General features: G+C 52.5%; 3 protein-coding genes across 23 annotated transcripts in view; 2 read left to right on the plus strand and 1 right to left on the minus strand.

Annotated features, from left to right (window-relative positions):
* Window positions 1-3,774, plus strand: part of SLC9A5 (solute carrier family 9 member A5) — a 31,190-nt gene extending 27,416 nt beyond the window's left edge. For 6 of the 8 annotated variants that reach the window (XM_045046112.1, XM_045046111.1, XM_023246099.2 and 3 more), the window contains one exon: window positions 2,325-3,774. In XM_045046112.1, the coding sequence (XP_044902047.1) occupies window positions 2,325-2,797 (473 nt within the window). In that variant the 3' untranslated portion in view covers window positions 2,798-3,774. The remainder of the gene's footprint in view (window positions 1-2,324) is intronic. The other 2 variants (XR_006590392.1, XR_006590393.1) reach the window with 1 other exon arrangement.
* Window positions 3,775-8,008: 4,234 nt separating this feature from the next.
* The window catches only part of PLEKHG4 (pleckstrin homology and RhoGEF domain containing G4), a 35,985-nt gene continuing 20,335 nt past the window's right edge, over window positions 8,009-23,658 (plus strand). The window contains exons 1-22 of one of the 8 annotated variants that reach the window (XM_045046099.1): window positions 8,009-8,058; window positions 9,347-9,493; window positions 9,633-10,063; window positions 10,221-10,316; window positions 10,392-10,515; window positions 10,602-10,695; window positions 11,009-11,083; window positions 11,164-11,280; window positions 11,448-11,546; window positions 11,638-11,786; window positions 11,948-12,086; window positions 12,181-12,297; window positions 14,134-14,316; window positions 14,574-15,088; window positions 15,164-15,410; window positions 16,068-16,157; window positions 16,243-16,464; window positions 16,557-16,727; window positions 16,811-16,988; window positions 17,374-17,490; window positions 17,632-17,868; window positions 17,953-18,068. In XM_045046099.1, the coding sequence (XP_044902034.1) occupies window positions 9,781-10,063; window positions 10,221-10,316; window positions 10,392-10,515; window positions 10,602-10,695; window positions 11,009-11,083; window positions 11,164-11,280; window positions 11,448-11,546; window positions 11,638-11,786; window positions 11,948-12,086; window positions 12,181-12,297; window positions 14,134-14,316; window positions 14,574-15,088; window positions 15,164-15,410; window positions 16,068-16,157; window positions 16,243-16,464; window positions 16,557-16,727; window positions 16,811-16,988; window positions 17,374-17,490; window positions 17,632-17,868; window positions 17,953-18,068 (3,369 nt within the window). In that variant the 5' untranslated portion in view covers window positions 8,009-8,058; window positions 9,347-9,493; window positions 9,633-9,780. The other 7 variants (XM_045046095.1, XM_023246094.2, XM_045046097.1 and 4 more) reach the window with 7 other exon arrangements.
* The window catches only part of KCTD19 (potassium channel tetramerization domain containing 19), a 31,505-nt gene continuing 26,717 nt past the window's right edge, over window positions 18,871-23,658 (minus strand). For 4 of the 7 annotated variants that reach the window (XM_045046100.1, XM_045046103.1, XM_023246097.2 and 1 more), the window contains 6 exons: window positions 23,396-23,510; window positions 22,368-22,995; window positions 20,768-20,959; window positions 20,440-20,594; window positions 20,031-20,132; window positions 18,871-19,108 (listed from right to left, as the gene is read on the minus strand). In XM_045046100.1, the coding sequence (XP_044902035.1) occupies window positions 18,995-19,108; window positions 20,031-20,132; window positions 20,440-20,594; window positions 20,768-20,959; window positions 22,368-22,995; window positions 23,396-23,510 (1,306 nt within the window). In that variant the 3' untranslated portion in view covers window positions 18,871-18,994. Of the gene's footprint in view, window positions 19,109-20,030; window positions 20,245-20,439; window positions 20,653-20,767; window positions 20,960-22,367; window positions 22,996-23,395; window positions 23,511-23,658 lie in introns of those variants that run through there. The other 3 variants (XM_045046101.1, XR_006590391.1, XM_045046102.1) reach the window with 3 other exon arrangements.

A 23,658-nucleotide genomic window follows, 5' to 3' on the forward strand; every position in this document is an offset into this window, starting at 1 on the left:
TGTCTTCTTATAGAAAATAACAAAATATATAATAGAATCATAAAGTTAACTGCCTATTACCCTGCTTCAATAATTACCTACTCCTAACCAATCTTATTTCATCTCTCCCCTCACCTATGCCCCTCTCTTCACTGGGTTCTTTTGAAGCAAATCTCAAATATATCACCTTGTCAATAAATACTTAAGCATGCATCTTTAAAAGATAAGGATTCTTCTTAAAAAATACAACTTCAGTACTATTGGTATATCTAAAGTCCCTGTCGTCAAATATCCAGTGTTCAAATTTCCCTGATTGTCTTAATATTCTTTTTTTTTACAGTAGGTTTGTTAAAATAAAAATCCAGATAAGGCCCTCACATGACATTTGGTTGATAAGTCTCTTTTAACCTACAGCAATGGTTCTCAAGGGGGTGGTAGTGGAGTGATTTTGCCCACAGGGGACATCTGGCAATATCTGGAGACATTTTTGGTTGCCACAGCTGAAGAGGTGCACTTGCATGTAGTGGGTAGAAGCCAGGGATGCTGCTACATACCCTGTGATACACAGGACAGCCCTACAACAAAGTATCTGTGTCCCATCTTGTCAGTGGTGTCAAGTTTGAAAAGCCCTGATTTACAGGTCCCCATACCTCCTTTTTCCCCTTCCAGTGTATTTATTTATTCATTATAACCTTTTTAAAAGGCTGTTCTTAAAAAAAATATTTATTTATTTATTTATTTATTTATTTATTTTTGAGAGAGACAATATGCACGCACATGAGCAGTGGAGGGGCAGAGAGAGAGAGAGGGAGAGGCAGAATCCCAGACAGGCTCCGTGTTACACCACAGACCCCATCACAGGGATTGGTCCCACAACTGTGAGATCATGACCTGAGCCAAAATCAGGAGTCAGATGCTCAACCGACAAGCCATCCAGGTGTCCCTCCAATGTATTTATTGAAATAATCTGGTTATTTGTCCCACAGTCTTTCCTTGTCTGGATTTTGCTAATTGCATCCCCAAAGCATAATTTAATATGTTCCACCATGCCTTATATTTCCTTTAAACCAGCAATTAAATCTAGATCAGATTTCAGTTTAGATGTTTTGGTAAGAATACTTACTTGAGAGGCAGTGATGGTGTAGTTTGTATCACATCAGGAAACACATCCCACGTCACTGTTTCTCTTTTGTGAGGTTAATACTGATCGTTGGGTTCAGATGTTAGCCCCGTCCATTATGAAGTTCGCCATCAGTGTTTCACCAGTCTTAGCAGTCACTGATGATCATTGCTAGATCCAACATTTCATCCAGGGTTGTACAGTGGTCATATTCTACATTGTTTTTTCGTCTGCATTACTAGCAATTCTTCTATTAAAAAAACTTCTCGTCAATGACTTTGTTACTTTGAGGTACAGTTCATACTGGAATAGATAAATGCTTGATTTTATTCCTTTCACTAATCGGTTTTCAAACCAATGAAGCATCCTCCAAAGGTGAAGACTGAATTCTTTTGTTGTTTTAGTTTGGTCGTTGTTGTGAAAATATAATATTCCAGGTCTTTTAACAGAGGTAGTTTTACTTCCAATCACAGCATCAATACATTTCATACTGTACTTGACTGCTCAGGACTTTATCAATGAGCAGGTATGTATGTGCACCTGTTATACGCAAGGCATCATGCTTGACTTGGAGAGCAGGGGGCGGTAGGTGTCCAGGGGTTTCTCTTTCCCAGGTTTCCTCTTTCAGAACCTCCAACTTCCTGCCATGCAGTGGCCCAGTCTTCCATCCTGGCTGCCAGCAGTCCTGGGACTCCTGGCTCAGGTCCCCTTTGTGGCACAGTGTTAGCCTACTATTGGGTTTGCATGAGCTCACACTCCTGGGCTCTGTCCCACCAAAGGGCTGTTATGGGTGCTCAGGCAGGGTGTCCAGCACCAAAGCCTTTGGTGTAGAACCTCGAGATATTCCTCACCCTCATTGCTGTCTCCTCTGGGATGGGCCTGGTAGGATATGGTTTCTTATGCCAGTGCTGCAACTCGGTGAGGGCTGATCGCAGATTCGCTTTTTTCCTGCCTGGCTCCTGCTTTCTCTTGCTTTAGTTATTTTCATTTGTTTAGTCAGTATTTGCCAAGCAACTACTATGTGCCTAGGCCTGTTCTAGGTGCTGAGGATACAATGAGAGCAAAACCAGCTATAGTGCTTTCCCTCGGCAAGGCATTCATCAACTAATTACACAAATGGATGTAATAGGGCAAATGTGGAATGAATTATTTATAAAAATGCAGTTATACTTGAGAAGGATTCCAATGTGTTACTAATGAGTTCGTGTGTATTCTCTGTCCCTAGGGAGCCTTGAGGTGTGCCCAAGCCCGCGCATCATCCCCCCCTCCCCAACCTGTGCAGAGAAGGAGCTACCCTGGAAGAGTGGTCAGGGAGATCTGGCAGTCTACGTGTCCTCGGAAACCACCAAGATTGTGCCTGTGGACATGCAGACAGGCTGGAACCAAAGCATCTCATCCCTGGAGAGCCTGGCATCCCCACCCTGTACCCAAGCCCCAACTGTGACCCGCTTGCCTCCTTGCCCACTGGCTGCTGAAGAGCCTCAGCACCCCTTCAACCTGCCGTATGATCCACGCCCTAGCTTCGCCTTTCCCCCAAGCCTGGCCAAAGCTGGCCGCTCTCGCAGTGAAAGCAGCGCTGACATCCCCCAGCAGCAGGAGCTACAGCCCCTCATGGGATATGAGGACCGCACCCATCTTAGTCCAGGCACAGCCAACTCCCACTGGTGCATCCAGTTCAACAAAGGTAGCCGGCTGTAGCCCAAGACTCAAGGAGGAGTAGGAGGCTGGATCCCCCATGGGAAGTCTTCCCTGGGCAATAGGCAGAGGCAGAGGAGCCCACTTAGCCTGACAGGGGGCCAGAGGAGCCTGAACTAGCAACTGGGCTTCCTTGTGGTAGGTCAGAAGGGTGTTGGGCTGGTCCTCACAGCGACACTTTCACTACCCTCCCTGCTCCTAATTCCTGCCATCTTCCCTTTCACTAAGGCCCTTGCCCTGGCTAAAGACCCAGTCCAGAGCTTCTAGGAGCTAGGCCCACCCAGTTGGGAAGCTGATGCTCTTTCCCCAGTGGACCCCCCAGGAGTCATTCTAGGCAGCTGTTCCTGCCCCCAAAGCAAGGCATCATTCCACAGCTAATGCTGGCCTTTCCTGCCCTTCACTCACCCCAGCACCAGCTCAAGGACAGTACCCTGGCAATGAGGCTCCTTGAGGGGCTGGTCCTCAGAGGCACTGGGGTGGGAGGTGGAGCAGGTCTCAACCTTAGGCTTTGTTGCCTGTTGGGTCAGCTACCTATAGCCAATTTTTGAGGGGCAGTGGGAATCTGTGTCCAATTCTTGCTTTATCTCCTACACTTTGCTGACATTTATTGGGGCCATAGTTCTTTCTTTTACAGGATCAAGGCCACAGGGCTGGGCCTGGCTTCAGATCAGGGCTGTTTCTTGGCAGGGGTCACTCTGAAGATATGCTGCTCTGCATCCAAGTCTGGAACTTTCAGATCTCTGGGTCTATATTTTCTAAGGAGGGGAGATAGTGGCCTCTGGGACACTACCACCTTGACATTCCCCAAATAGGAAAGAAGCCAGGTATTCCAGGGCCACCACTCCACTTCTCTGGGGGCTGGGATGCCTGGCTGAAGTAATAAGGGGGCTGACTGGGTGGCAGGTAACTTTCCTGGGGTTAATACCTGCTTTGTGTCTTGTATCTTGAACCTGAGACACATTAAATATCTCTCAGATGGATGGGTGTCCTGTGTCCATGGGGGGGTGGCTCTAGGGGTGGGGGTGGGAGCAACTGGGGTATCTAGTGAGGGAAGCAGAAACTTGCAACTGCCTGCCTTGGGGCTTTTAGGATAGAGAATGGAGGGGGATCCTGGGAAGGACTGTTAGGCGTGCTGGCCCTCTTCCCTTCTCCTTCCTCCCTTCCCAATATGGTCCCCTGAGCAGGGGGCCTGCAGTAGTAGTCCAGGGATCACTGTATGGGCACAGGGTCACAGAAAATGGGGAGACCAGGGAAAGAGACCCCAGAAGATAAGATCCCCAGGTACCCAAAGATGCAGCCACTACATACTGGGACCAGATAAGCCTTCCTTGAAAACCTGGAGGCAGGTGTAGGACAAATAAACAGAAATACTCTGCACATGGCAGATGGGAGGCCAATATCCAGGGAGCTGGTTACCCTATGAGTTTACACTACAAATTAGATAGTGTGGGGTCCAAAAACATCTAGGAACAGAAAGGAGACCCTTAGGTAATAGCAGCCCAAATTTAATTTCCACTGTGTCTGAAGAACTTTTAAGAAAATATCCGACTTTATTGAGATATAACATATGCTATATATATAACATAGAGTTATATAACATATAGTATATAACATACCGTAAAACTCACCCATTTAAAATATACAGATTGGTGGTTTTTAATATATTTATGAGTTGTGCAACCCTCATCACAATCTAAGTTTGGAACATTTTAATTATCCCCAGAAAACCCTGTGCCTATTGGCAGCCACTCCTCATCCCCTACTGCCCAGCCCTAGGTAATCACTAACCTACTTTCTGTTTCTATAGATCTGAAGGACTCTGGATGCTGTGAAGGTTACATATTTAGTCAACAAGCATTTACTTTTTCTGTGTTATGAATGGGAAAATGGGAGGAGGAGTGACTTGAGCTTTGCCCTCACATTTATACTTGGCAGTGATAGGGTCTGGTAGTTAAACAGTCCACTCGACAGTTATGTCAGCTTAGGCATGCTACATATACTCTGTGAGCCTCAGTGTCCTCATCTTTAAGACAGCATAACAGTTATTTTATAAGTTTGCTGTCAGGATGAAATGACAAAATAAGAATCTAGTACACAGCATGGCCCTCAGTAAGGGATCATAAATGTTTGCCATTACAGGTCTTTTTTTTTAAGTTTATTTTGAGAGAACATGCTCAGGAGGGGCAGAGAGAAAGGGAGAGAGAATCTCAAGCAGGCTCTATGCTGCCAGCACAGAGCCCAATGCAAAGCTCCATCTCACAAACCATGAGATCATGACCTGAGCTGAAATCAGCCAACAGCCACCCAGGTACCCCAAGAAGTATTTTGAGCCACCTGGGCACCCCATGCCACTACAGGTCTTATATCGCAAGGCAAGGAGCAAGGAAAGTGCTGTGGGGCCCTGAGGAGATTTGGGAAGGCTTTGGGAGGAGCTAGTGTGGGTGAGAGTGTGTGTAGGGATTCAGACAATATAGGCAAAGCTGGGTGGGTGCATTCCAGGTAGAACAGCATAAACAAAGGACGCCCAGAGCACACATGGCAAAAAGCTAGGAGCAGTGGGTGTTGTACTCTGGAGAGACCAGCCAGGGACACAAAGGCTTGAGGGGTGACACTGCTGAATTTCGGAGGTGGCAGAAAGTTGGTCTGGGAGAATTGTGATCTGGAGTGTGGTGTGGGCAGTAATGTGCCTTTTGGGAGCTCAAACGCAATTGGTGTCAGATGGAATGAATGAAACCCCAGGTAGAGGATGGGCTGGTAGAAAAGAAGGCTGGGGATGGGAGGCCTGTATCTGTTCAAGCAGCCTGGGGACATGAAGACGCTGGAGAGGGCAGGCAGCCATTCTCAGACTTTAGAATCACAATCACTGAGAATCTGTCAAACATGCAGATTCCTGGGCCCGCCCTAAGGTTCTGACTCAGCAAGGCTATGCAGACCCAGAAATCTGTAATCTTTTTTTTTTTTTTAAGTTTATTTTGAGAGCATGCGTGCAGAAGCAGGGGAGGGACAGAGAGAGAGGGAGACAGATTCCCAAGCAGGATCTGCACCATCAGCACAGAGCCCAATGCAGGGCTTGAACCTACAAACTGTGAGGTCATGACCTGAGCTGAAATTAAGAGTCGGATGCTCAACTGACTGAGCCACCCAGGTACCCCTCAGAAATCTGTAATCTTAATCAGCTCCCTTCAAGGGAGACAACAGAGACCACATCCTTTGAGAATTTCTAGATTAGAAACGTAGTAGAAGTCAAATTCACACAATCACACTACCAAAGGTATAGGTGTGAGGGTACAGGCGGCTCTTGGCTTGGTCCTGGGTAACTAAGGATGGTGGGACAGCCAGGAAGACAGAGTTAGTCAGAGAAAGAGGGGGAGGAAGCAGGTGAACACAGCCAGGGAGAGGCAGGCACCTGGGATGTAGGAGAGTGAGCAAGTCAGGGGCTTGTCTGCGGTTCACCACCTAACTGGGCAAGATGGCAGACATGGCCTTCAGGGCACCCTGAGCTGCATCCAGACCTTGAAGGAAGAAGGATTTTGACCAGGGGAGATGGGCATGGGCTTTCCAGGTAGAGGAAACAGACAAGATTTGTGATCAGATGAGTTTTTCAGGGCAGTATGGAGTTTGGAGTTTATTTTGGCCCAAAGTGAGAGAGATCTGGAAGGTTTGGGGATATTGTCACCCTTGCTATCTAGGGCAGTACTTAAGAGAGTGTGCAAGTTTTGGGATGGAGTGAGTGCAATGACTTTGGGTCTCTTATCACTAGGCCCATAGCCCCTCTCCTGTTTTTGATTGATTCATGTTGGCAAGGAATGGGAGGCTGAGGGAAGGCTAGGGAAGGGGCAAGAGAGGGAGGTCCAACCCTATTTTATGATCTCAGTGGAAAAAGCTGTTGTGAGTAGTTTTTGTTGCCAGCAGAGCCACAGAGATGGGCCCCATGAGTCACTGCTCAGTCCTGCAAACTCAGCCCATACAGCCTCCTGTGGTCAGCAGCCTGGGCTTGTTCCAGGTCCAGCCCCCAGTGTTCCCCTCTAGGCCTCAGTATGTCCCCATTTCTATCTATATCTTTGCCATCCTAGGACTGTGCATCCTGCAGCTCTCTGCCTTTTCTGTTTCCTTTTCAGACTGAGCCTCTGAATCTATTTGTGACTCTGGTTTACATCTGGCTCAAGGATAGGGAGCCTCATGGGGACAGGAGTAACGTGACCACTCTCAGGAGCCCCTAAGCATTTGTTCTATGTCAGGCCATATGTTAAGTGCTGGAAGTACAGAAGTGACAACACTGTTTTCATGTAGCTACAATGCACATTGTATTGTGGAGTGAATAAACTAAGGCCTGACCCTGACCCTCGATCTGTCTGCCTGTGCCCAGCAGTGCTGGGGTCAGCTGTGGCCTGTGGCTTGGGGACTCTTACCTGCTTCTGGTATTGAAAGGGTATGTGTGCCTGCCAGCAGGTCTCCCCAGCTCTTAGGAGGCCTGGCTGGTGGCTGGAGGTGGGCAGACAGTGGGCAACAGAAGGAGAGGGAGGGAGCAGGAGGCAATGACTCAATGGGGCGGCCCTGGGACAGTTGGGGAGGGAGCCAAGGTTGGTCCTGATGCTCACTAAAGCTCTAGGAGGGTGGGACCAGAGGACCGGGCTGGGAGCTGGGGATGGAGCAGGACAATTCCAAAGCTCCTCTGGCAGCCAGATCAGCTCATGAAGAAGGCTCCTAGGAACGTGGTCTGAGAATCTGGACTTTGGGGGCTGATGTGGCAGCTAGGATGGGGCGGGCAGGATGCTGTTCCCACTGTGCCTGCTTCTGACACTCTGGTTTGCTCCTCCGGCAACTTCCAGGCTCATGCTTTAGAGCCAAGGAAGTCATTGTACCCACTGCCCCCTCCCCTCCCAGGAACCAAGGGCCAGAGCATATTGTGGGCACAGTGTGTTCTTCTGGCCACACAGCCTACCTTCTTACAATCTTCCCACAAATTTTGGGGAGTGTCAGGCCAGGCACACATGCCCTAAAGGGACCTCATACCTCTGAGCTGGGAGGGATCTCACAGGTCAAGTCTCCAGGTAACTTTCACCAGTTCAGGATCCCCTGACTGAGGGTGAAATGATGGGGAGGGCATGAATATAGCCCAAATGCTGGCAGCGAGTGGACATTGACATATGGGAGGGTTTTTCCGAGTCCTGTGGCAACCCCAGGGGGAAAAAAAGGAATGACTTTCTTTTTTTACAGGCAAGTAAGGCTTAAAGAGAACTGAGTTGCTGGAGCTCACCCAAAAGGTAAGTGCAAGAGCAGGCCTGGGTTAGTATCTCTGGCTCCAGGACCCTGACCCCAGTCCCAGCCTCCTTGGCTGGACTTTGTGGGGAGGGGGTGTAGGTGAAAGTGACAGGAATGCATCAGAGTGGAGGGTCTGGGCCTGGTGGATTCTGGCAGGCCTGGGTAGTTCCTACCCCAGAGGCCTCCCTGCCCCCATCCTCCAGCCCAGACAGCAGTCCCCCATCTGGTCTTGGAATCATACAAACCTGTGTCTTGGGGCCTGGGCCTGGGCAGAAGATTGAGGACTGCAAAGGAGGGGCCCTTTCCTCCTACCCTCCGTGAAGATACCCCTACTGGTTCCCAGCAGCCCCAAGCTGCTGGTTTGGGCTTAGGAAGTTTCTCTTTCCAGGGGACTCCTGGGATCTTGGGCCCACACTTTTCTTCTCGTGAGTTGTGAATGCTCCCAGTTTTGCTGACAGAGAGTGGGGCACCCCCCCCCCCCCCCCGCCCATACTTCGTGCATTCAAGAGCAGATTCCCCCCACTCCCAAAAACCCTTTCCCTTGACCCTCCCGGCCCAGGCACCCACCCACTCATGCACCCTCCGGCATCTACACCACTTTTGCCGGCGGGCGGACCGCTTCTGGCACTCTCCAGCAGTCCGGAGAGTGGGCACCTTGGAACGGCTGGGCTGGTAGTCGTTGCTCCTCCGGGCCGATAGAGCAGTCGAGTCAAGTAAGCGGGCCCCGAAGGTGGGAGTGGAGCCAAGCCGCCTGGCCCGGAGGGTGGGAGGAGGCGGCGGCGGGCTTAGGACTCTGCGAGGGCCGCGCGCCTCAGGGCTTTCACTGGAGTCCGGGCAGCTGCCGTCGGGCCTGGGGATGGGATGTAGCTCTGTCCTCCGGCCCCTAGGGGGCGACGCGGTGCCGGGTCTTCCGCCGCCCTGCGTTCCCTCCCCGCGGCCAGGAGGCGGCGCCAGTGGACGCCGGGGCGTCACGCTGTACCCGCCGTCCATGGCGGTGTGGAAGGTTCGAGGGCTCGGATGTGCGGCTTCTCGGCTTCGCGGTTCCGCGTGCGGGGGTGTGAGGGCTAAAGACAGGCGAGGGATGGGGTGTGCGAGTGTTGCGGCGGGCAGGGCCGGGTTGGGCGGGCGTCAGCAGGAGGCAGCCCCGCGCCCACGCCTTGAGCGTGCCACATGCGTAGGCCGGCCAAGCGTGGTGGTGAGTGCGCGTCCGAGCGTGGGGGCGCTCTTGGCTGAGGCTGATGTGAGCACGGACGCGCAGGGACAGATCCTTGTCATTCTCTGTCGTTTCAGGCCTGAACTTCAGGCGCATTTGCGCTATACCTCTACCCGGGCACCAAGACTGGCCCCTCCTGTGGCCTAGTGCCTTCTATCTGGGTCACCCACCGAGCCCTACCGGAACATCTTCAATCCATTTCCTGGACGAGCAGAAGCCTCACAGTGAGGGCCCAGCCCCTCTCCCACTTGTCCTGAGCAGACCTACTCTTAAGGAGAGGGTGATGGAAGGGCCCTTGGAAGTTGGGGATAAGTCCCCAGACTCCCAGGGACACGCCACTGACTCGAGGTTTGCTGTGTGCAGTTTCAGCGATGCCTGGGATGAGGAGGAACCTGTTCCCCACGTGCAGGTTAAGGACCCTAATCCTCCAAGATCACCAGCAGGGACAGCCCAGGGAGAAGGGCTTCTTGGCAGCTCCGTGCCTGGGGATCTTCAGTCACCCCTAGGACCGATGGCTGCAGATGGGCCGGGGGAAGGGCAGGGGGACACATTAGGAGGTTCCTCAGTTCAGTTAGAGGAACCCACCCCATCTGGAGTGGAGAGCCTCCCATGTCCAGTGTCCTCCCACCTCAGTCTCGCACAGGGCAAGAGTGATAGTCGAGGGGGAGACTTGGCAAGAGACCAAGTTCCAGACAGGTTAGTGCCAGCTGGCTTGGGTCCTGAGGGGTTGGACAGCGATCCTGTGGACCTTGGAGGCCCTTTATCTGAGACATCTTCAGAACTACTGGAGCCAGGTAAGGGAGGCTGGGCCAAGGAAGTCAAGTGGAGGTTCCTAAAGATGGGTACCAAGACTGGGGGAGGGCTCTGACCCTACTCAGGCTGAAGCCCAGGTCTGAGGAGGGGTCTCTGGGTGAGTGCCCAATGCACACCCAAGCCATTTTCCTTCCCAAGACCCCAGTGGATCTTGCCTCCCTAAGCCTGCTAATTACCTCCTGGCCCAAGACCTCTCCTGGGAGCTGCTGGCCAGTGGCATGGCTACCTTACCAGGTAGTTGGGAGAGACTGGAGGTAGTGGAAGTGGGGTGACTTGATTGGGCAGGTGTTCATTGTCTTCTCCCCACAGGGACTCGGGATGTAGAAGGCCGGGCAGTGCTGCTTCTGTGTGCCCATAGCCCAGCCTGGCTCTACCCCAAGTGCAGTAGCCATGAACTTATCCGCCTCCTGCTCTACCTGCGAAGCATTCCCAGGTTATAGAGAGGAGGTTGGGGGGAGCTGGAGCCAGGAGGTGGCAAGGTTGGGGAATTAGATACTTAACTGAAGTCTGCCTCTTTAGGCCTGAAGTACAGGCCCTGGGATTGACCGTGCTGGTGGATGCCCGAGTTTGTTCCCCAAGTTCTTCTCTCTTCTGGGGGCTCAGCCAACTACAAGTGAGTACAGGGTTGTATCTTCCCCTGCCTTCAGCCATTCCTTTTAAATAGGGAGGGGCGCCTGGGTGGCGCAGTTGGTTAAGCGTCCGACTTCAGCCAGGTCACGATCTCGCGGTCCGTGAGTTCGAGCCCCGCGTCAGGCTCTGGGCTGATGGCTCAGAGCCTGGAGCCTGTTTCCAATTCTGTGTCTCCCTCTCTCTCTGCCCCTCCCCCGTTCATGCTCTGTCTCTCTCTGTTCCAAAAATAAATAAACGTTGAAAAAATAAATAAATAAATAGGGTTGGGGACATGGCTAAACTCAAATTCCTTGCAGGAAGCAGCCCCAGGGTCAGTATACCAGGTGCTGCTGGTGGGAAAGATGCCAGAGGAGGTGCCTTCCAGGCTGCAGGTACTGAGCCATTTTGGCTAGGGGTGCAGGTGGGATGCTTTCCCACCAGGCAGGAGCCATTACACCGTCTTTTCTTGCAGCTGCAGCAGCTGCCCTCTCATCAGAGCCTGCTGACCTACATCTCCACTTCTCGGTTGCCAGCTTCAATGGGAGGAGGCCTGCCTTACTGCCACCAGACCTGGCTGGACTTCCGGATGGTCAGTGCAGTGGGTCAGGGCATAGGGTGGGTGGCAGGCAACCTGGCCAGCAGAGGAGTCTCTCCTGGGTTGGTTTGAGCAGTGCAAAGCTGGCTGCAGTGGCCTGGGATCCAGGATGCCTGGGACCAGCACTGCACTACTCTGGTCATGCCTACCCTTGTTCACAGCGTCTGGAAGCCCTATTGCAAAGCTTCCAGGTGGTTTGTGCCTTGCTCCAGGAGGCCATTGAGAGCATGAAGGCTGTGCCCCAGCCCATGGAGTCTGGGGTGAGTATCCCCTCAACACTTCTCCAGATGCTCCCTATCTTCCTCCTTTTCTCCGATGCTCACCTCCGCTTACTGTTGCCCTTAATCATAGGAAGTTGGTCGGCTGCTCCAGCAGACACAAGTCCTGATGCAGCACGTGCTAGACTCACCCTGGCTAGCATGGCTACAGTTCCAGGGGGGGTTGGAGCTGGCATGGTTGAAGCAAGAGGTCCCAGAGGTGACCCTGAGCCCAGACTACAGGTAGGCGCAAACTCAGATCCCCGCTCTTGCCCCAGTCCACCATATTCCATGCCAAGGACTCAGCTGGCTGGCTCAGAACGAGCCAGGATTGTGGTCCCAGGACAGGGTGGAGTGAAACAAGGCATCTAATAGGAGCCATAAGACCATGTACTCTGTACCAGGCCAGCAGTGGATGAAGTTGATGAGCTCTATGGCTGTGTAGATGGACTGCTGCACCAACTGACCCTGCAGAGCAACCGGCGAGTACAGGCACTAGAGTTGGTCCAGACTCTGGAGGCCCAGGAGGGCAGGCTGCATCAGGTGGGAACTATCTGCTCAGATGGGCCCTGCCTCTGATCTCAAGCATGACCTTCACCCCACAGCAGCATTCTTTTCCCTGTTTGTGCCCCTCCAGATTGAAGTATGGCTACAGCAGGTGGGCTGGCCAGCACTTGAGGAGCTAAGGGAGCCCTCACTGGACATGCTGCTCCAGGCCCAAGGCCCTTTTCAGGAGCTGGACCAGGTTGCTCAGGTGAGTTTGGTTACTTGTTTATTCCCTAGGTATTGGGTCAGTTTGCTAGGGACTAGGAATGCAGGATGGGTGAGAGCAAATCTATCCATTTCTCTCTTGGAATTTACAATCCAGCAGACATCAATTGTAGTCAAAGATTCAGAGCCACGTATGTGTGATTGCAAACTGAGGCAAAAGCTCCGGAAAGAACATAGGTGGTTCTGAGTTTATTACAAAAGACCTGAGGGGCGCCTGGGTGGCTCAGTCGGTTAAGCGTCCCACTTCGGCTCAGGTCATGATCTCACGGTCCGTGAGTTCGAGCCCCACGTCGGGCTCTGCTGACAACTCAGAGCCTGGTGCCTACATCAGATTCTATGTTTCCCTCTCTCTCTGACCCTCCCCCGTTCATGGTCTGTCTCCTTCTGTCTCAAAAATAAACGTAAAAAAAAAATTAAAAAAAAAAAAGACCTGACCCAGAAGGGGTGTTGGTCTAGCTTTCTTGAGATACTGACTTTTGAGATGAGAGCTGAAGAATAGGTTAACCAGGAGAAAGAGGGATTGGGGTTGAGAGACATTCCCAGCTGAGGGAACAAAGAGGATGTGCAAAGGTTCTGTGGCAGGAAGGAGCACGGCTTGCCTGAGGAGCCATAAGAAGGATAGTGAGGTTGAAATGCAGGGCAGTAGAAAGAGAGAGAGTGAAATAAGATGAGGTAAAATGAAGCTGGAAAAACAGTGGCCAGATTGCTGGGTCCCGTAGCAGTATAAAATTTAAGTGGAAAAGTCACAATCAGATCCATGTTCTACGAAGATTATCTTAGTTTTTGGTTAGACAGTGATTTGAAGGACTGACATGTAGAGTCCACAGAGGCATTTTAATGGCCCAGTGGGAATGATGCTTTCTCTAGCCAGATGGTGGCAGAGGAGACTGATTTTAGAAATTGCCGGGATTTGCTATGTGAGGTAAGTAGGAGAGGGAAGGGGCGCCTGGGTGGCACAGTTTGTTGAGCGTCTGACTCTTGATTTTGGCTCAGGTCGTAATCCCAGGGTTGTGGGATCAAGCACTGCATTATGTGGACCCTGCTGGGGATTCTCTCTCTCTCTCTCTCTCTCTCTCTCTCTCTCTCTCTCTCTCTCCCCCTTCACCCCCCTCCCATGCTTGCACATGTGTGCTGTCTCTTTCTCAAATAAAATTAAAAAGCAAAAAATGGAGAGGGAGGTTGTAGGGGTGAGTGGACGTCTCTTCTGAGAGAGCGACCAGGAGACAAGGGCCTTCTGAGGCAAGGGGATTCATCAGTCCAGTCTTGGGTGTGCTCTGGAGATGACCATAAGGGACTGAGACCCATGGGGATTGGCCTGGAACTCAGAAGAAAGACCTGGCCATACAGGGTCACTTGGGGGACGTAGGTGTGTGGATGATATTTGATGGTCACATAAGATTGCCTGAGGAGAGAAAGTGTGGACTGTGTTCAGGAACACCAGTGTTGAATGGCTCTGGTGAGGGATGGGGAGCAGGAGGAGAATAGGGTGAGTGGGGAGGAGTCGGAGAGCTGTAAGAGAGAGGATTGGAGGCTGCTGAGCAATGGTCAGACGAAGCCAGACAATTGCTGGGGATGGAGGTGGCAGTGAGGTTGCACTAGGCTGATGAGGTGAAGAAACAGTGATACCTGATACCGAGGAGAATAATTCCTCCAGGAAGTTTGTGTAGAGAGGCACAGAGACAGGGGAGTGGATGGGGGTGTGGGGGGAGGGTCTTCAGTCACAAGAGAGACTCGACAATGACGTGTAGATATCTGTGGAAAGGACTGCTCAGGGGCTAGACCATGGCCCAGATTTGCTAAGCCCAGTCTTTGTCTCCAGGAGCAGGTCCGGCGAGGGGAAAGGTTTCTGCAGCCACTGGCTGGCTGGGAGGCTGCTGAGCTGGGCGCTGCTGGGGCCCGCTTTCTGGCCCTGCAAGCCCAGCTGACTGACTTCTCCAGGGCTTTGGCCCAGCGGCGGCAGCGGCTGGCAGATGCTCAGAGGCTGTTGCATTTTTTCAAGCAGGTAGGTGCGGTGTCCTGTCCCTGGCTCCAGGTGGTCAGTGGGGATGGAGGGGTGGCTTCCTGGCTTCACCACAGCCTGAGCTCTTTCAGGACATCCTGCCTCTTCTCTTTCCTTGTCTTTGGTGTGACCCCAAAATTCAACCACTGGGGGTGTGGCCTGAGCCATCATTCTGTGGGGCTGGGGGAGTGGGTAGAAGAGAAGGCTCAATGGTTTGGGTGGGCTCTGCCTTCAGTGCCTCTCTGGCCTTGGTGTTACAGGCCTCGACATGGGCTGAGGAGGGGCAGAGGGTGTTGGCAGAGCTGGAGCAGGAACGCCCAGGGGTCGTGCTGCAACGGCTGCAGCTGCATTGGACCAAGCACCCTGACTTGCCTCCTGCCCACTTCCGAAAGATGTGGGCTCTGGCCACAGGGTTGGGCTCCGAGGGCATTCGCCAGGAGTGCCGCTGGGCCTGGGCACGATGCCAGGACACCTGGCTGGCCCTGGACCAGAAGCTAGAGGCTGCGCTGAAGCCACCACTGACGACGACCACAACGGGCAGCACAGCTAGCCTGTGTGTCAGCCGTTTCCCTGCTGCATCTGCCACCCCTCCCCTGAGGAAGGCATATAGCCTCGATCAGAATCTGGGGCAGAGTCTCAGAGAGCCTGCCCACCACTGCCACCATGCGGCTATCGTGGCTGCTTCCCACGGACCAGATGCTGAAGGTGGTGCCCAGCCAGGGTCATCCCCTACCATGCTTCCACCAGGCAGTTCTGACCCCAGGACCCCCAACAGGTGCAGGCAGAGGGCAGGGCAGGGAGGGCAGTGGCAGGAGAGATGTCTTGAATCTTGACTCCACCTGTCTGGTAGGCTCCAGCTGGTATTGGCAGAGATGGTGGCTACGGAGCGGGAGTATGTCCGAGCTCTTGATTACACCGTGGAGAACTACTTCCCTGAGCTGGATCGCCCCGATGTGCCCCAGGGCCTCCGTGGCCAGCGTGCCCACCTCTTTGGCAACCTGGAGAAGCTGCGGGACTTCCATTGTCATTTCTTCCTGCGTGAGCTGGAGGCCTGTACCCAGCACCCATCCCGGGTAGCCTATGCGTTCCTGCGCCATGTAAGCCCACAGGTCACACAGCCCCTACCTGATTATGCCACGCTCGATAAAGAGATCTTAGCACATGCCTGGTGCCAGGGTCTGTGCTGGGTATAGCTATGAGCAAGACCAGTAAGGTCCCTGTCCCTGTAGGTAATCACGTTTAGTAGAGGAGACAAAAGTAAAAAAGGTAACTCCAGATGGTAGTTGGGGTCAGGAAGAAAATAATCAGGATATATACATGATCGTGATTTAGTAGTGGGGTTGGGGGGTGGGGCAGTTAGAGGCCTCTTTGAGAGGCTGAGGCCAGGGGAGGGGCTGGACTCAGAGCGTTCTATCCAGAGGAAAGATCAAGTGTAAAGCTTTGGGGCAGGGAAGAGGCTCAGTAGTTAAGGAAAAGACAGGTCAAAGTGGCTGAGTGTAGTGAGCAAGAGAAGGAGTAGTCCAAGGTGAGGGAGCCCAGAGTGGTGGTCCAAGACAATGGGAGGAGCAGAGGCCCTGTGGGCAAGCCCCATTCAGCACAGTGCCTGTTCTTTCCAGGTTACCCCTCATTCAAAGCCAGGCAGACTGGATCTGCAGGGGGAATCTTCCCGGGGAATTGTTTGTTGGCATTTTGGTCCTCTCAGGCTGAGGGTATCTGGCCCCCTTGCACCTGGACTGATCTGTGTGTCCTCACAGAGGTTGCAGTTTGGGATGTACGCACTCTACAGCAAGAATAAACCTCGCTCTGATGCCCTGATGACCAGCTTCGGTCATTCCTTCTTCAAGGTAGATGAGCCGGAGACTAGGGGAGGAGGGGATGGAGGAAGTAAGTACCTTGAAGCCACCTGATGGTCTCCTACCCACCTGGCAGGACAAGCAGCAAGCACTGGGGGACCACCTGGACTTGGCCTCCTACCTGCTGAAGCCCATTCAGCGTATGAGCAAGTATGCATTGCTGCTGCAGGAACTGGCAAGGGCCTGCGGGGGTGCTGTGCAGGAGCTGAGTGCCCTGCGGGCTGCCCAGAGCCTTGTGCGCTTCCAGTTGCGACATGGCAACGACCTGCTAGCTATGGACGCCATCCAGGGCTGTGATGTGAGTCATGCCAGGCCATGGTGGGCAGGTGCGGTGGGTGTGAAGAGAGGGGGCAGGAGAGGCTGGGCACTCACTGGGCCCCACCTTGGCAGGTTAACCTGAAGGAACAGGGTCAGCTGGTGCGACAGGATGAGTTCATGGTACGTGCTGGGCGCCGTAAGTCCTTGCGCCGTGTTTTCCTCTTTGAGGAGCTACTGCTCTTCAGCAAGCCTCGCCGAGGACCAACGGGCATCGACACATACGCCTACAAGCGTTCCTTCAAGGTAGGCCCACTCGACCCCTCCTATGCTCCCTGCCCTACCCTCACCCCCTCTGGCCTCACCAAGACCCTCTCCTGGCCACACAGACGGCAGACTTGGGCCTCACTGAGTGCTGTGGGGATAACAACCTGCGGTTTGAGATCTGGTTCCGCCGTCGCAAGGCCAGGGACACCTTTGTGCTGCAGGCTGCCAGCTTGGCCACCAAGCAGGCTTGGACAGCTGACATTTCTCGTCTGCTCTGGAGGCAGGCCATCTACAACAAGGGTGGGTCCCTGCCCCTACTTCATCCAACGGTCCCCTTCCTGGAGAGCTTATGTCCCACAGGGCCCCATACAGGGCCTAGGGACCTGGAAATGCTTGGGAGCAGGGAGGTCCAACAGCAGCAGCCAGTGTAGGAAAGGAACTTCAAAGTCAGGCAGTCCCACTGTCACTGTCCCCGACTGTGGACACAGTGTTAACCTGAGTATGACACCTGTCCCCAGGATTGTTGGGAGGAGAATATGGCACCAGAAAGGCTCAGTGCACAGGATGGCTAGTATGCTGGGTATGAATGTACAGGAAGGACTTACTCAAGGGGGTGGTAGACACAGAGGCCTAAGGGCAAGGCTGATGTCCAGAGAGGCCCCACCTATGCTCACTCTCCACCCAGAGGTTCGCATGGCTGAGATGGTGTCCATGGGTGTGGGGAACAAGGCCTTGCAGGACATCGACCCCAGCGAGGAAGCTATCAACGACCGCACTGTCAACTACATCCTGAAGTGCCGAGGTAGCAGGCAGGCTACAGGGGAGTGCGGGTGTGGAATGCTGCATGGGAGATAATAATGACCTCTGTCAGCCTGTGCTCCCTTTAGGACCTTGGCCCAGGTGGGCTCTGGCCTGTCCCAACCTGACCCTCTCTCTTACACAGAAGTTCGCTCTCGGGCCTCTGTTGCTGTGGCCCCGTTTGACTATGAGAGCCCCTATCTGGGGGCCTCGAGCTCCCTTCCTGGAGACCCTGCCTCTTGCTCTATGCTGGGGTCCCTCAACCTGCATCTGTACAGAGACCCGGCTCTTCTGGGACTCCGCTGGCCCCTGTATTCTACCAGCTTCCCAGAAGAAGCAGCACTGGAGGCTGAAGCGGAGCTGGGCAGCCAGCTGTCTTTGAGTAGGTCTGGGCTTAGCCAGAGGCAAGAGGGCATTGCTTAGGGTCTGGCCCTCCCCTGTGACAGCTCACTTTCCTCCTCCCCAGCTCCTGAAGACTCAGAGGTGTCATCCCAGTGCCAATCAGCCAGTGGATCCAGTGGCTCTGACAGCAGCTATATGTCAGGGCGGGCCCTGGGCAGAGGTCTTGAGGACTTGTCCTATGTGAGTATCATTTTGTCCTCTTTCTACCAGCCCCAGCTCAGGCCTATGCCTGTCTTTCCTTTAGGAGGAAATGGGGGTGTGTGGGCCAGGGCCATACCCCAGAGATCCCACCTGGACCTTTAGTTGAGGAAACCGGCAGTCACACCTAGCTTGTCAACCGCAGGTCTGAGCCTGGGCTGGAAGGCAGGCAGCGGATCCAGCAGCTTGTAGCTCCAAGAAATATCACCTCTCTCAGGATCTGCTATGACCAGAACGTGACTGGTACGTGGGCCACCTCCAGCCCACATGCACTGCCCTATTGACTACTCTTTCTGATGTCTGTGCCCATTGGCAGACTGGCAGGGACCTCTCCTAGGGAGCCTGGCAGCAAAGCCTGAATGAGTGCCCTGATCCTGAGCCTCTGGCCCCATGTCCCCTTTTATTCCCTTTCCGGCTTCCACCCCAATTACACGTTAGGTTTAGGCTAGAGCAGAGTGTGGGTGTTTCCATGCTGTAGGCTGGTGGGGCACCAAGTTGCTCTGGACAGTGATTGGGCTGCCCCACCTCTCAGGAGGAACATAGTGGGGTTCCCAGCAGTTGCTTCCCAATCCCTGGTCTCAAAGCCAAGCTTCTCAAACTTAGGGGCAAGCCCACCTCTATTGTACCCTTAACTCTTGACTGCCTTGGTTGCCCAAGCCCAGCCCTTCTTTCTTGGGTTAGTTTGGTTATATTGATTCAACACCTTTTGAAGAGCTTTCAATTAGAGCTGTTCTTTAAAATTATTTCACTTGTTGGTCTTTGGTGTTTCAGAGAGTCCAGGCCCTTGACTCATAAATTACTCTTTATTTATAATAAAAATAGACTGATACACTTTCATATGGGTACATGCATTCTTTAAATGAGCCTTGGCAGATGGGGGTATTGTGAGGGCAGCATCTCTGGTCACCCTAGCTGTCTTGTAAGTACTTGCCCAGGACAGAGTAAGAGACAGACCTAGACAGGCCCCTCTGGATGAGCAGGTCCACGCAGCGGCCATATTTCCTGGCGAAAGGCAGCGTGAGCTAGAAGGAAAGTCCCATCTTATCCCTTACTTCTTGGCTGGTTGCCTATTGTAACTGAGTAGGCGGGGTCCTCCCCATCTGGGCAGGGGTAGGGCAAGGCCTATCGGGGACTTTTGATGTTCTGGGCTCAGTTCTGCCCAAAGGTATCTCACAAGCTTGTGGCTATGAATGGCTACCAGAATGACCAGAGGGTCAAAAATACACGTTTCCAGCCACTGGTTTTCTACTTTTCTAGCTGCATATGCTGACATTACCTTTCTAATCAATAGACTAGCCAGAGGCCTAATAGTAACTGGGCACCAGTGTATTTAGAGTGAAAAGTATTATAATAACGTACTTGATTAGAAAAAATACCAGATTAATGAGAAATTAGCTAAATCTTTTTCAGCTATAACGTTAAGATGAAAACTTTAAACCCTAAAATTATTTTAAGGAATCAAAAAGCAAAAATAAAAAACCTGGGTTATTCCTTTGATCTCATTGAACATTTTTTTTTTCTGAGTAAAGAATACTTTAAAGCAGCTTATATATGAAAGGAATGTGCGAAAGTGGTGATATGGCTCAGTAGGTGAAGTTGGTATTAGTGGTCAAAAAGGTCTGACTCCCAATAGTTTCTCTGATTTCAACACCCTAAAAGCTTGAGCTCATGTGATGTGCTTCCCAAGCATGGCCAGGGTGTTAGTGATAAAGGCAAAATTGGTACCATTGGAGGAAAACTTACAAAAACCAGTGGCCTGAATACTGCTTTTTGATCACTCTGGACTGATTAATTTCAACCATTGTTTCTCCCTCCTTGGGACCAGGGACCAGAGGTCTAGCTGCCTGCCTTGCCTTCTGGGCAGTGCTGGCCTGGCAGCAAGACAGTGTCCATTTGAGGTGTCCACAGGGTCAACTTTCCCAGTGGGGTACAAGCGGCCCTTACCTGCACCCAGCTGTACAGGCGTTCTTGGGTGTGCCGGTCATCCTTGAAGCCGGTGATGGCCAGCAAATCCACCACAAACTGCTTGGGGCTGATGTGCAGGGTCTGCCAGGAAAGTCCCTGGTCAGGCAGGGCTGGAAGCAGTTGCCTGACACACATTTACTTCCTGCCTTTAAGAGTGGGATGCAGAACAGAGGCTTCCCTGGGTCTGCAGGAGCTGCAGGGATCAGAGGCTACTGTTATTCCAAGCTACTTCTCGGTCAAGGCTTGGTCCAGATGCTGCTGCCCTGTCTTCATATCCCTGCTCTTCTTGCCACCCTTGTGCCCCTGACCTATTCCCATTGGCTGGCACCACTTATCATGTGGACAGGGGGACAGACAAAGAGCAAGGTCTGGGGCCTGTCACACATACCCATAGCTGGTTGGCCAGAGAGACCACCTTGGCTGTCATGGCTTTGGGGTCCTTTTGCCTGATGGAATCCAGGATGATGTCAGTCAGGAAACGGTGACATTTTTGTGCATAAAACATCTCTTCCCAGGATAGAGAGAAACTCAGGAAAGTCACCTCTGTGGAGGAGAGAGTGGATATGGCCTCATCTGTTGTGGCTAAGGCCTTAGAGCCAGCCTGGAAGGAGAGAGGTGTAAGGCTCCCGAGGGAGAGTGTTTTCCTGAAGCACCCTGTCTAGGGGCTCAGGCACCTCCACAAGGAAGTGCAGGGCCAGGTATGGCTTGAGTCTCACCTCTGGGCTGGGGGCTGGCTGTAGGCGGCGTATGCTTGAGGTTGTCCATCTGTGTAGTGTAGATGATGCTGTCCTCAAAGAACATGCAGGAGCCATCGCTGCCCATCACGGGGGGGTGGGTCACTTTGAGGATGATCCCTGCGCTGTCCACCTCATTGGCCTCAGGCAAAGGCTGCTCAGGGCCAGGGCTTTCTGTGAAAATGACATGGGGTGGGAGTTCTCCTTGAACCACTTCAGAGTCCAAGCGGGGAGGGGACCAGGACAGTGAGTCACCCCAACCTTCCAGCGGCCTCTGCTGCCAGCTTCTCAGAAGTGGCACCCTTTGCTGACAGGAGCGTGTCCTGGCTCGCCTCTCTCCATTGTCCTAGAAGCATTATAAGTCCAATCCTACATTTTAGAACTCCAGGGAACTCCTCTTGAACTAAGACTGGTGTCAACTAGAACTGATAATACCCTACCTGGGGGACTGGAAATCATGGAAAACTGTAAAATGAGAGGAGCTTTTTGGGTGAGCTGTTGATGCATGTCCACTCTGAAGAGTATGTTTGACAGACCAACTCAGGGCTCATAGGCAGGGCCTAAGAAGGCCCCTCCAAGCAGGACCTAAACCTTTGAAAGGGAAAGCACCAGAACACTGTAGAAAGAATTTGAGGGAGCAAAGAAAACAGCTCAACATGGCAGTTCTCAGCAAACCCCTCTAGGTTGTCTCCACACTGCCCCACCATACACAACACGCCTCTCTCTTTAGCTCCTCCTGTCCATCCCACTTCAGTAATCACTCACTCCACTGCAGTCACACAAGCCAGAAATCTGGCCCCTCTTTGGCCAGATCCTTCCCAACTTCCTCTCCCAACTGCCCAGCCTGTTTGACCTTACGCTTGTAATACTTCTACTTCTGCTGTGCATTTCCTCTACTCCTGGAGCAAGCTTTCTGAATGCACACCTGACTTCTTGCTCCATTGTTTAAAATGCTTCAGTGGCAGCCCACACCCCTTAGGGTCAGAACAATGTACCAGGTCCTGAACTTGGCCCACAAGACCTGTCCTGATGAATTATGTCTTCAGCTCTGTTTCCCATCACTTTTCCACATGAAGCCTGGCCTCCAGCTAGACCTGTTTCCCCAAGCACCTGAGACTTCTTCCTTCCCCCTGCTCACTCCTCAGCCCCTAACCTCCTTTGTGCTCCTATTATTTCATAAACACCCTCTTCCTATATGCTTCATGCAGATTCTTAGCCTCACAAGCCATGCCAATGTACTGGTCATCTCTGTATACTGCTTGGCAGAGCTGTGAACAGAGGATTCTAGCCCCACTTTGTCACTAATTCACTCTGGTCACGGCCAAGTTTTGCCCTCTGTTGTTGTTGTTTTTTAATGTTTATTTTTGAGAGAGCGTGTGCACATGGGCAGGGGAGGGACAGAGAGAAGGGGACAGAGGACCCGAAGAAGGCTCTGTGCCGACAACAGAAAGCCCGATGCAGGACTCATGAATCATGAGATCATGACCTAAGCTGAAGTCAGATGCTTAACTGATGGAGCCACCCAGGTGCCCCTACCCTCTCTGTTTTATAAGACTTAGGTAAAGGATGAGAGAGGACTCACCTTTCTCCCTTGGCTTCTGCTTGCCCCAATCCTTCAGGGTGACAGCTTTTTTCACAGGGAAATATGGCTTAAAGGTTGGCTCTGGCCCCTTGTCTTTGGCTCCAGCTCCAGCCCCTGCCTGCAGAGCTGGGTCCTTCTCTGAGCCTGTGGAATGGCTTTTCCAGGAAGCTGAGGTGCTGGGCTGGGAAGCAGCCTCACTTCCCGAAGGGAGCTGCAGAGTGGCTTCCTCCGTGAAGCTGCTCGGGGGGACTGGCATTGGCTGGAATTCCCACTGTTTGCAGTTGACCATGTCCCATTCCCTAACGAGGGAGATGAGTTTTTGCATGGGAGTGACAGGAGGGTCTTTGGTTTCAGGTTTCTGTGTGAGGTTGACTGTACTACATTTCTTCTTGGGAGGACTTTCGGGGTGGGCCCCCCAGTATTTGGGGTTGGCACAAAGACCAGGACAGTGGGAGTATGTGCTGGGATTGCCCGCCCTCTTGGCACCTCGGCAAAGGGACACCTGGATGGTTTGGGAGTACTGCTCAGGTTCTTCCATCTGGCTGGATCTGGTCAGGATCCCCTTGGCCTTATTCCATGAAGTCCTGTCATTGCAGTCTTGGAAGTCCATGGGCATGCAGGCTGTGGTCTGGAGAGGGAGGACACAGCAGCTCTGGGAATGTTGTGCTTCCACATTGAAGCCTCATCCAAGACCTAATAATTTGGACTTCTAAGATTTAATTTATTCATCCAGATCCTGTCTTCCTGTCTTCCACATAGATCAGCCATTTGCTTTGCTCAGCCTGAGTGGGGGTGGTGCCAGCCCAGGGGCCTCACATACTCCAAAGGAGCATATTATCAGCATCCCAGATCACGAGTGGCAAACACATCCCTGTGCCCCTTCAATGTTCAAAAGCCAATTACCATGTTAGGAATCCATGTAGGCTCTGCCCTTTAATTTTGCCATGCCCCTCAATAATAGAGCCTACCCCTCAACACTGTGGTGGTTCTTTGAGGACACCACCAAACCAAAGAAGGTTGAGACTTACTTCTTTGGCATCTCTACTGAACTCCACCAGTGACCCTGGCCCTTCTGTTACCACGCGCAGTCTCCTGATGGGAAAAGCTTCTTCATTTTCAGATTCTTTCTCCTGGGTCCATGACCTGCAGACTCCCAAGAGGGAGTCAGTGAGCAGAAGCCTCTACTAGTTCATCTACTAGTTGGTCAGGTCTGCCCTTTGGCTAGTTAGCTCTAGACAGTGGCAGTGAAGGGCTCTTAAAGGGTTTCATTTAGGTCACTGGCCAATCCTGG

Source organism: Felis catus, chromosome E2, assembly GCF_018350175.1.
Source record: "Felis catus isolate Fca126 chromosome E2, F.catus_Fca126_mat1.0, whole genome shotgun sequence".
Taxonomy (NCBI): Eukaryota; Metazoa; Chordata; class Mammalia; order Carnivora; family Felidae; genus Felis; species Felis catus.